The sequence below is a fragment of the Elephantulus edwardii genome, unplaced genomic scaffold (assembly GCF_000299155.1).
Source record: "Elephantulus edwardii isolate Elephantulus edwardi_28Jun2011 unplaced genomic scaffold, EleEdw1.0 scaffold00037, whole genome shotgun sequence".
NCBI classification, from domain to species: Eukaryota; Metazoa; Chordata; class Mammalia; order Macroscelidea; family Macroscelididae; genus Elephantulus; species Elephantulus edwardii.
In genome coordinates this window covers 7,260,758-7,272,937 of record NW_006399787.1, presented here as the reverse complement: position 1 = coordinate 7,272,937, position 12,180 = coordinate 7,260,758, and the positions used below count along the sequence as shown (strand labels likewise).

At 49.9% G+C, this 12,180-nt stretch overlaps 1 protein-coding gene across 1 annotated transcript in view; it reads right to left on the bottom strand.

The window, feature by feature from the left end:
* Positions 1 to 3,232: 3,232 nt before the first annotated feature.
* The window catches only part of POMT2 (protein-O-mannosyltransferase 2), a 57,667-nt gene continuing 48,719 nt past the window's right edge, over positions 3,233 to 12,180 (bottom strand). Inside the window, 6 exon segments of the mRNA XM_006884651.1 lie at positions 3,233 to 3,338; positions 4,131 to 4,245; positions 4,398 to 4,538; positions 5,601 to 5,706; positions 5,796 to 5,855; positions 6,173 to 6,244. Coding sequence (XP_006884713.1) covers positions 3,233 to 3,338; positions 4,131 to 4,245; positions 4,398 to 4,538; positions 5,601 to 5,706; positions 5,796 to 5,855; positions 6,173 to 6,244 — 600 coding nt within the window.

The window sequence follows — 12,180 nt, the reverse complement described above, 5'->3', positions numbered from 1 at the left end:
TATTCCGGGAGATTGCTTTGAGTCCCAGCCCCAAGTGGGAGAAGCAGAAAAGGCTCAGCTTTCAAGAGCAGATTCCTTGGTCCTACTATTTTTTAACTGAGAAACTTTAGACAAGGAATTTAACCTCTCAAGGGTGAAAGAGAAACAAAAACATTACCAACTTCACTGGGTCATTCTGAGGAATATGTCACAGATGCTGGGACTCTGTAGACTTGGCAATGCCAGCCAAAGGAGGGTACTGGGTCCTTTTCTAATCATCTTGTTCTCAGCATTTCCCATATGAAGGAATGGCACCCTCCATCCGCACGCCCAGTTCTAAACAGGGGGGCAGGAGGAGCAGTGTAGAAGGTCTATGTTGTACAGGCAGCACTCAGGCCAGCGCTTCCCCCTGCGACCCTTGACATCAGTCCTGTAACAGGACCCCCAAGAGGCTGGGAGCTGCAAGTTGCTGGAAGGCTGGGCCACTAAGCTGTCACAGCTCTGCTATTATCTGTAGTTTTGGAGAAGTTACATTTTAAAAATTTATTCCTAACTTGGAGTAAAGCAGCCCTGGTGGCACAGTCGTTAAAGCACCTGGAAACCTCACGCAGCAGGTCTGTTCTGAACCCAGTGTGGCTACTGAAGACGTGGAACGGCTCCAGCACCCAGTCAGCCTTTTCTTCTTAGGAAGGCTGTTCTGGGAGCCAGAGGGCAAGTCTGATTCAATTAAGTACAACAAGAGCAACAGGCGATCAAAATAAGAGCTATTTATTACAAAATGAAATTGTCTCCAATCCTCTCTAGGAATCTTTTTCTTTTTTTTTTTAATATAATGTGGCTCGAGAAGCTGACTAGAGGTTGGGGTGACTGACAAATGCCTTCTCTGTCCAGCTGCAAGTGTGTTGGGCATATCACATTTCAGAACCCCGACAGTCCCTCTCCCAGTCCCATCTAGGCAGTGGAATGGACAACCCCATGCTACCTGAATCCAGGTGGCCCTTTCCCTGAGAAGCGCCTGCCCCTGCCCGGCATGGAGAGGACATGCGGGAGGGGAGGGATGGGCAGGAAAGGCTCCCTCTCTCATCCCTGGAAAGCAGTGGGAGACAGAAGGAGCACTTTGTCCTGCTGTGGCCACTTGAGCAGAGAGAGGGACAGGAGGTACTGAGTTTTCTCTCTGCTTGCCCTCTCAAAGTGGCTCCCCCTTCAACCAAGGTCATGATTGGAAATAAGGCAGGTATAAGGGAACCTCGGGCTCTGGGGACCTCAGGGTAAGAAACTGCACTGTAATCTCAAAGGCACAACGTTCAAGTCTACAAGCAGCTCCGGGGAGAAAAATGGGCAATCTCCTCCTGTGAAAACTGAAACTGCCTCTGAAGCCCTCTGGAGGGGCAGCTAAGAGTCAGTCCCACTCGATGGCACACAACAAGGGAACATCACTCCCTTCTGGATGGCATGAGGGGTCCCCTCTTTTCCTAATCCAAGAGCAGAGCCTGAATTCCACCTCCACCCAGATGGCTGCCCACCTAGCTGGAAATCAGCTCCTCCTGTGGGGAGGGGCCATCGCAGGGGTGGGGGGAGGTGAGCAGAAGCTCTCCCACTGCCTTCCCTTCCTCAAATGCAATTAAGCCAGCAGCCCAGACTCAGCACACTGGCAGGGCTTCCTGCTGGGGGAAGTCAGAAGGGCCATAGCCCTGGAAGAGAGAGGTCATCAGGTTCCAGATCTAATTAACCGGCCTGCCTTGCTGCATTTCCTCTATTAACATTAATGACAGTTGGTCTGAACTCCAAGCATGGCCCAGAAGCTTCCCTCCCCACCACCCTGTAGGTAGCACAGCCTGTCCCTGGGACCAATTTCCAGTCTCCGTGGCAACCGCCTCTCAGAGATGTTCTAAAGAGCGCTGACCTTGTCAGGGCTGAAGGCTTGGAGGGAGGGAGGATAGAGTGTGGCAGAGATTCCTCTCTAAGCCCTCAAGCACCACAATCCTCTGAGACAAAATATTTTGTCATGCACCAGGAGATTGGAGGCAGGCTGAGAAGCTGGCCTTGGGCTGCTTTGGTTCTGACCCAACACTTTTCTTAATCCTTTTCATTTGGGAAAGAAGAAGGCACAGCTCTGAGCTGCTTGCCAGGGTCTTAAAGTGGCAGAGCGAAGGAGCCGTGATGCCTGTCTAAGGAGAGCCTTGGGGAGAAGGAACGGGTGAAATAGCAACACACTAAAGGGGAAATGCCGATGGAGAGAGAGGGCACCAGCTGTGGGCAGGCCGAGCCCACCCAATGGCAGGCCTGGATCCTCGTGCCCCATCCAGCCTTGGGGTGTTGGCCCAGTCCCACACATGCTCCCAGCTCTTCCTCCCTCTCGGCTGCTGCACTGCCCAATAAGGGTCCCCAAAGGCTCTCCCTGCCATCAGGTGACCGCATCTGTGCTGGTCTTCACCAGGGGAAGGGATGGGGAGAAGCAGCCTCTCACACACGGGGCCCAGGGAAACAGCAAAGCCAGATTCAGGATAGGTGGCCCCACAGCCTGAGGGGGCCAGGTGCTGTCCTCAGAGAGCCAGGACACAGTCCTGGGCACTCGGTCCCAGGAAGGAGGGCTGGCCACCCACTGTCACAGCTGAGATGTGGCGGTGACAGCCTTGCTAGGATGCAGGCAGGAGGCCCAAGGCAAAGTTCTCTGCACACCTTCTATGGTGGCTGGCCCTCCAGCTTGGCCATACTGTCTGCCTGCGAGAAGGGGGCAGTGTGGTGCTGACAATCCCATATGCTCTGCCCGGGGTGACACGCTGAGGTGGGGGTAATACTCCCAGTTTGTGAACCCCCGTAGGGATCACAGAACCTATGATGGACTTTACTCACAAATCCAACATGAAGAAACACCCACACATGACTGCAACCCTGGATGGTTTCTTAGGGTTTATGACATTCAGCTGTCCACAGTCACACAGTCGACACTCCACAGGCGTGTGGACAAGTGCAGTAGCTCACACACAACCACACACACATATACACTTGTGCTCCTGCACGTTGCACACTCTGAGAAATGGGCCTGAGAGGCGCCAGCCTCAGCTTCACAGCCACCTGGTGCATAGAGCTGGGGCTCACTCTGGTGTTGGGCTACGTCCACTCTGGTTGGTCCTGGCAGACAGCAGCCCCTTCCAGGCTCCCCGGGCAGCTCCCCCACAGGGCCCAGGGTCTGACTCCACCGCTGGAGGCCTCCCGGCAGTTCCTGAACCCATGTGGAATCCTTGCAGTGGTCTCAGAAGTCCCAGGATTCCAGCCACCTCAGTCCTGCCATTGGACTGAGGGGGTTCTGCGCGAGGGGACCAATCATCCCGTAGGCCAGAGGGTGGAAGAGGTAGAAGCTGTGGAGAGAATGCAGAGGCGCTGATGGCATCATGGGGCCTCAGCTGTGGCAGGGGGGAGGGGGGTCTTTCAGAGTCCAATTCAGCCCTGCCGTCGGTGCTCACCAGACCTCAGCCCCTACTCATGTCCTCTGTCCCTGCAGGGGGACACATGCTGACCTAACAGAAGCAGGGAACGAGCTCCTGCCTGACAGGACTCGGTCCTGGGCTGTTTGGTCAAAAGTTTTTAAATGTGGTTTGAATCCTCTGAGTTCACAGCCCACCACTGCTTCTTGTCTCTGTCTGGTCCCTGAAGGCACATATGCTAGTGTCCCCTAGAGTCACTCAGTGGTTCCGTGAGCCAGCAAGGAGGAGAGAAGAGAAGGGGGGGTGTCTTCCAAACCACACCCTCTGTCAGTGATTCAGGGTCAACCATCCACCCTCCTCCTGCTCTGTCCACCCTCCCCCACACTGCCCTTCCCTACATTGCTCAGAGCTGTGTCAGGCAGGAGACACTGTGATAAAGAGGGGTGCCCTTTCAGGGGAGCTGGGGTGATACGGAAGCTGGGAACCACTGGCACAAAGTGCGATGCAGAGTCAGCCCCATGCTTCTCATAACTGTCTGCACATTGGGAGCAGCGGGGGAGCTCTGACAACTGCAGGTGACTGGGCTCCACTGAGCCCAATTCAATAGTGCCTGCAGGGAGGCCGAGGCCCTGGTGAGCTTTAAGAGCACCCACGTAATTCTGAAATATGTTGAGGCCTGATGTACCCCGAGTCCACCATGTCCACAGGTAGGGAGGCAGAGCTCACCTGTAGGCAGTTGCCAGGAGCAGGCTCAGGATGCCCCCCACATGGATGCCCCTGGCCAGGGAGGAGGAGGCCAGGCGCCAGGCACAGAGCCGCAGGAGTGTGTCCCACAGAATCCCTATTGAAGACGAGAGAAATCCTGCGAGCCCATCAGAGCGACTCTGGGGTGTGACACAAAGGAACCCGCCCCCCAAGTCAGAGCAGAAGGATTATCCCTGGGCTACAGCCGCCCCTCCCTCTACCATCCACACGCAGGGGGGCCGCACTGACCTGTCAACATGCTGGAGAAGAGCATGGCCGGGAAGTAGTGGTGGAAGTAGAGGATCCGGCCCATCAGGAAGAACGGGAAGTAATGGAGCGCCCAGCCCAGCAGGACCTGACCGCCGCCTTGCAGCAGGACCTGGGACAGCCCTGGACCCCAAGCAGCATGGCCCCCGTCAGAGGACAGGGAAGAGGCAGAGGTCTGGCCTGGCTAAGGTACAGAGCCACTCTGGGTCTCAAATGGCCCCACACCAACAACCCTACAGCATCTCAAAAGGCAGAGCGAGAGCTGCTGGATCTCAAGCCCTGGTCAAGACCCCCTGGGGCAGCCTTGGGGGGTGCCCAATGGCGGAGGAACCCAACAGTCGCAGGAGGCAGCCTGGCCTCCAGAGCAGCCACAGCCTACACATACCCTGCTGACAGCTTCCCTCACTACCTCCAAGCCTCACTTCTGCAGAGGCCGACAGGGTGTAGGTGGGGCAGACCCGAGGATGCGGTAGGGGAAAGGGGAGCATCGGGGACCATGGCTGTCAGACATAGAACAGTGAAGGCGAGAGCCTCCGTGACTCCTCGGAAGATGCTGCCCAGGAGTGGCACCAGGGTGGGAACCCACACTGTGCTCTGGGACTCGGCTCCACTAGAGAACAGGACAAGAGGGGACAAAGAGAAAAAGGGCAGCTCTGTAGACAGTAGCACAGGAAAAAGTGAAGACACTGAAATCCACGTGCGTGGATTCAGACTCTGTCTCTATCACTAACAAGCTGTCTGAGGACAAGTTTCTTAACCTTGCTCTACCTTTGTTTCCTAATCTATACAATGGAGGGCAGGGTAATAGCGTCCTATTCTACAGTGTTATTGGGATGACGCAGTTTAGTACAAAACTAGGGCTTTTGCTATGGTGCTCTGGTGGCCTAGTGGTAAGAAGCTGTGCTCCAATCCCAAAGGCATGAGGTTTGAATCCACCAGCTGTTCTGCAGGAGGAGGATGGGTGGTCTCCTCCACACAATTTCCTGCCTCTGAAAACTCACAGGAGGGTCACCTGTGAGCTGCTCGTGACTGACGGCACACACCACCACTAGGGCCTTTGCTGGCTGCTAGCTTTAAAAAGCAAAGGCGAATGGAGAGGCGGCCGGGGAAGGCAGTGGCCCTCAGCCAGAGTGCAGGCGTCCTGCGGGCAGCAGGGTCAGGGGAGGGCTGGCCCAGGGACCTGACCTTCCACTTTGGCTGGCAGCTGGACCCCTCTTTGCACAGCCACAGCAGCGACGCTTCCTGCGAGGAAGTAGAGGACGATGCTCAACAGATTCAGCCACCAAACCACCTGCATGGAAATGAGAGCAGGAGGCTGAGAGGGCAGCTCTGTGCAGGCCAGCGCTCCAGGGCCCCAGACGGGAGGCATCAGACACTCACCGGGTTGCCGAGCAGATAGACTCGGAAGTCCGTGTCATTGATACCTGAGAAGCGCAGGCCCTGTGGGGCAGAGAACACCTGATGTTCCCTGGGGCACTTGCTCTTCCAAAGAGGGGGAACCCATTTACCTTTCGGACTGGAAGGCTGGGCTGGAGGCTCAGAGGTACAAATTCCATGAGCTTTCTGGGAAAGCTGGGCCAGAACCAGAACCCAGGCTCCATCTCTAGCCGACCCATCTCACCCTCGCCTGCCCCCCATATATCTCCCCCGACCCATCTCACCCTCGCCTGCCCACCCCTTGTGTATCTCGCCCTCCCACCCCACTCTCAAAGGCCTTGTTGTCTCCACTTTTGAGGCATTCTAGCCTCGGGCTCTACCTGGTAGTTGATAGGCCAATGCCAAGGTTTGGATGTGAAGTCATTATCTTTGGGTTTGAGACCACTGTTCCCCTGCAGGATGGGGTATAGAGGAAAGAGAAGTTAATACAGACACCTAGAGGGCTGGCAGAAATGGGAGCCAAGTGTCCCTGGTACACAGCGAAGTGCCCAGAGCCACCTTTCTCTCCTTTTGCAGAAGCTGTTCACTCTCAGCCTGGTCCCCGCCCCTACAACTGCCTTACTTCCTCCAAGCAAGCAGGCCTCCATTTCACATCACACAGTCCGTTCAGACTTGCTAAGCTTGAGTGAAAAGATGAAAAAATGGAATGAGTGACCTACTTCTCATGGACACAAAGTATATACTCTTCTTTCCTGCTAATGATAGTGTTGAGACCTGGGTGTGAGTGGGGTGCCCACATCAAACAGAAAGCTGGAAGCCCTAAAGAGTGCCTGGATGGGTGAAGTGTTAACTTTAGGCCATTGCCTCCCAGCCCTTTTTTTGCCCCTACTACTGTTCTCCTACCCCCTGAAACCTTTCCAGATATTTTTTCTTTCAAATGCCCTCATGAAATTTTAATACCATGATTTACTGTCTGTTTATGAATTGTGTGTCGTCTGTCTGTGCTTTATACATATAAAAGAGGCAAGGTTTTTTGGTCTCCAACTTGGGTGTGATATGCCCCTGTGGACAATGCACACTTGAAACTGAAGATTTCGGACACAGCCTGCTAGCCCACAGCCATGAAGCCTACAGCAAATGTGCAGGCCAGACAATAGCCCGACTCCACACGGCAAAACCAGGTCTTTGTTAAACACCAAGGGATAGGCTCAGGATCCAGGACCTTAACCACAGCACTGGTCTCGGGCTCACTGGCAGGGCGCCCCAGGAAAGCAATTCCCTCGCCCCAGGAAAGCAATTCCCTCAAAAGAGAATAAGGAGCTAAGAGGTAGCTCAGCTCAACCAGTCTGGCCTCCTCACTATTTACATGACATTTCTGTCTTTGTTGTGGGTCTGTCCTGGGCAGTGTGGGGTGTTTACTCTGCCTGGTGTCTTTGTTGTGGGTCTGTCTTGCGAAGTGGGGGGGCTTGGCCATCCCCCATGCTTTTCTTGTAGGGTGTGTCCTGGGGGTGCTTAGCCATTCCCTGTGTTTTTCTTATGGGGTTTGTCCTGGGCAGTGGGGGTGTTTAGCTGTCCCCATGTTGCTGCTGTAGGTCTGTCCTGTGCAGTATGGGGTGCTTAGCTATCCCCCGTGTTTTGTGGGGTCTATTCTGTGCAGTGTGGGGTGCGTAGCTGTCCCTGATAACTACACACGAGGTGCCAGTACCACTTACCCCACCCCACAGTTATCATCACACCAATGTGCCCGGGCAACACCTAATGTCCTCTGGGAGAAAAACTGGCCTACGACGAGAGTCAATGATCTCATCCAAAAAGATCCAGATGATCTGGCTAAGTGGACAGTCACCCAGTGTTGTACTAATCCAGCTTCCTGAGGGGCTGGGCAGAGCTGGCACGCTAAGAGGTTGGGTGGATCAGTAAGGGTCAGAAGTGCCAGAGGGATGTCAAACCCAAAGGGGTCAGACACAGTCCCTGAGCCACTACAGCCACCAGACGGGCCTCCAAACAAGGACAGAATCACAGTGGAACTGCTCCAGGAAATCAGATTAGCTGCAGATTCGGGACTCCAGCCTGAGCTATGATAAGGAAAGGCTCCTCCTGCTTACTTTAAACTCTGAGAAATCCGCTGCTTTATTAAACCATGAGAGGAGAGGAGGAAGTCCTCTGTACCTAACGCTTATCATTTAGAGCGGGCTCCTGCTAGCTGACCTCCCCAGGCTAGCTAGCCTTCACCCAGCTCACACCATCCTCTCAGCTGGCAGGAGAACACGCTCGCTCACATCATCCTCTCAGCTGGCAGGAGAACACGCTCGTGCAATCTCCGACATGTAGAATGGCCTCCCAGGTCCCCCCTCCTTGAATGGTTAATTATAAATGGGGTAAACAAAAGAAGTCCTTCACAGCCCTTTTCTTCGACTCTACCTCTCCGACCACAAAAAAAAAAAAAAGGAAAGAAATGAAACTTGAGATTCTGCTTTAAAATTCTATCCAGATCTAGAATGATATCATGACTGACAAGCAGATATTCAAAAGAGCCATGTCATCGAGCCCAGTGACAGCTACAAGCGAAGAGTCAGACATGAAGTGACCCAGAGATTGTTTAATGTCAACTCATCACCTCTCAATGTGCAGAAATGACAAAACCGGAATTTTTTTATTTAATCTGGTGAAACAAGTCAACCATATTTCCTGAGAACTGCTTACATAACTCTTTCTAACAAAGGCCATCTGACACTGGCTCACTAGAGGAAAAGTACGACCTCCCCGCAGCCTCGGAGGTGAAGCAAAACCAGGCCCAAGTTCCAAGGTGTTAAAGCCCCTTTTCTAGAAAACACTGAGCTTTCTTAAGTCATGGAGGCGCTTTCCCCAACTGTCAAAACTATACCCCTTTTCCCACATCACTAATTTAAGCTAGTGGACAGCATTTTATGACTTTACATTTTTCTTTGTTCTGCTGTTCTTATATTGTTGACACTATAGCTGACTGTCAGCGACTGAGCAGTATATTGTGTTAGGTGCTTTTGAGTTGAGTACAACCCATAGCAATCCTATGCACAACAGATTTGGATCTTGTCCTGTCCTGTGCTGTCCTCACACTTTCTGACACATTAGAGCCCATTGCTGCAGTCAACATGTCATTTCTCTTGGGTGAGGGTCTTCCTCTCCTTCATGACTCTCTGACTAAGCGGAGCGTCATGTGCTCCAAGGAATAGCCTCTTCTAGCAACATGCCCAAAGTATGCGAGGCAAAGCTTTATCATCTTTGCCTCTATGGAGTATCCTGGCTGCACCTTCTCCAAGACGTATTTCTTTGTTCTCTTGACTGTCCATGGGATGTTCAGTGCTCTTCTCCAACACCACAGCTCAAACGCATCAGTTCTTCTTCTGTCATCCTTATTCACAGTCCAGCTCTCAGATGCACAGTAAGTGATGAGAAAAATCATGGCCTCAATCAGACGCAGCTTAGTCCTCAAACTGACATCATTACCCCTCAATAACTTGGAGAGGTCCTTCACTGCAGACTTGCCCAGTGCAATACGTCTCCTGATACCAAAGGTGTTGACAGTTTCCATTTTTTCTCCATCTATCATGATGTTTCCTCTAAGTCCAGTGATATGAACTGTTGTTTTCTTGATGCTGAGATGCAATCCATATTGAAGGGATCTATTCTTTTCTATTTTGCAACAAGTGCTCCTCACTTCCAGTGAGCAAGGTTGTCATCAAGTTTGTGTATAATGAAGGTTATTGATTAGTTTCCTTCCAACCTTGATGCCACATTCTTCTTCATAGAATCCAGCTTCTCAGGTAATTTGCTCAGCATACAGATTGAACAGTATGGAGAACACAACCCTGCCACACTCCCTCCTTAATTTTAAACCATGCAGTGGTCCCTTGCTCTTTCCACACAACAGCCTCTTATTTTTCTGTCCTTCTGCATAAGGACAATTAAGTGCTCTGGGATTCCCTTCTTCTCAATGGTAGCCATAACTTGTTATGATTCACACAGTCAAATGCCTCTGTATAGTCAATAAAACGTAAATAGCCATTCTCTGGTATTCTTTACTTTCAGCCAAGATCCATCTGACATCAGCAATGATATCTCTCGTGCCCCAGCCTCTTCTAAATCCTGCTTGAACTTCAGGCAGTTCCCTATCTATGTACTGTTCTAGCCATTTTTAAATGATCTTCAGCAGTATTTTTGTTTGTATGTGATATTAATGATATTGTTCAATAATTTCCATATTCTGTTGGATCACCTTTCTTGGGAATGGGAATATAGACCTCTTCCAATCCACTGGCCAGACAGCTGTTCTCCAAATTTTCTGGTACAGACTGGTGAGTATAACATCCAGGGCAGTTTCTGCTGAAATATGTCAATCAGTATGCCATCAATTCCTGGGGCCTTGTTTTTTTTTTTTTTTTTGCCAATAGCTTCAGTGCGGCTATAACTTCCTCCTTCATTACCATTAGCTCCTGCTCATATGGTACTTCCTTATATTTGTCAATGTCAGTCTGTTCTTTTTGGTACAGTGACTCCATGTATTCCCTCCATCTTCTGGGTTATTCAACAAATTGCCGATGGAATCATTCAATATTACGACTTGAAGCTTAAATTTGTTTTTCAGTACTCCCAGCTTGAGAAATCCAGAGCAAGTTCTTCTCTTTTTATTCTACATCCCAGCTCTAGGCACATTCCATTATCATCCTTTGTCTGGTCTTCTCAAGCTGCCCTTTTTATTTTTTTCTTTAATTTTATACTGACTTTTTACAAAGTTTGAATACTTTGTTTTTCACAAAAGATCTTCCCCATTTCCTTCACTCCACACACCCATCGAATTGTGCAACCCCCTGATTAACACCCTACCCCCTCACACTTACTCACCCCTCTATTTCCACCCTCCTCCCCGTCCTTGGATCCTCATACTCATTCTATAATAATGGCAGTATTTGTCCTTGTGGGACTGAGCAAATTCACTAAGCATAATGCTCTCCAGTCCCTCCCAAGTTAGGTAGTAATTTACAAACTCATTGCTCCTACATGCTGGATAGTATTTCACTGTATGAATGTACCACAACTTCTCAATCCATCAAGCTGCCCTTCTAAATCTTCTGTTCAGTTCTTTTACTTCGGCATGTTTTCCCTTAGTTTTGGCTTCTCGACATTCTAGTGGAATTTTCAGAGTCTCTTCTGGCATCCATTTCAGTGTTTTCTTTCTCCTCTATCTTTGTAAAGACCTTTTGTTCTCTTCATGGATGATGTCCTTGATGTTATCCCACAACTCATCTGGTCTTCAATAATTGGTGTTCAATGCTTCAAATCTATTCTTAAGATGATTTTGAAATTCAGTGGAATAGATTCAAGATCCTGTTTTGGTTCTCAAGAACTTGTATTCATTTTCCTTGGCATCAATTTGAACTTGCACATGAGTAATTGATGCTCTGACCCATACTTCCCCCCATGGTGTAATTTTGACTGATGATACTGAGCTTCTCCAACAATTCTTTTCCCAGATGTAGTCAATCTGATTTCTATGATTTCCAGTCCATCAAGTGAGGTCCATGTGTAAAGTCGCCATTTGTGTTTTTTATAAAAGGTACTTGTAATGAACAAATCGTTTAACATACAAAATTCTATCTTCCTTTTTTCCAGCTTCATTCATCTCCAAATTCATACTTTCCAACTACTATTCCTTCTTCACTATTTCCAACTTTTGCATTCCTGTCACCAATTATCATTATTAATTCATCTTGGTTGCTTGTTTGGTCAATTTTGGGCTGTGAGTGGTAAAAATTTTTGATTTCTTCCTTTTTGGCTCTAGATGTAAGAGCGTATATTTGAATAATAGTAGTATTAACAGGTCTTCCTTGTATGCGTAAGGATAATATCCTATCACTCAAAACATTGTGCCTCAGGATAGAACATGAAATTGACTTTTTGACTACCAATACAGCACGATTCTTCTTCTGTCTTTCATTCTCAGCATAGTATACCATGTAACTATGTGATTCAAAGTGGCCAAAGATAGTCCATCTCATCTCACTACCGCTTAGAATGTCAATGTTCATGCATTCCATTCCATTTTTCACAATATCTAGTTTTCAAATAGTCAAGCTTCCTATATTGCATTTTCCAAGTATTAAAGGATGTTGTTTGCTGCTATTTTTCCTCATTTCTACTGACTTCCAATGTGTGCTCTACCACTAATGGGATAACTATCCGCATTCCTCTACTGTTCACAGGGTTTTCGGAGGCCGGTTAGTTAAGAAGTTGATGGCCAATCCTGCTTCCTAGTCTATCTTAATCTGGAAGCTCTACTAAAACCAAAAACGATTAGAACAGCACATCAGCAGAGAACTGCCGGAAGTCCAGGCTGGGTTTAGAAGGGGTC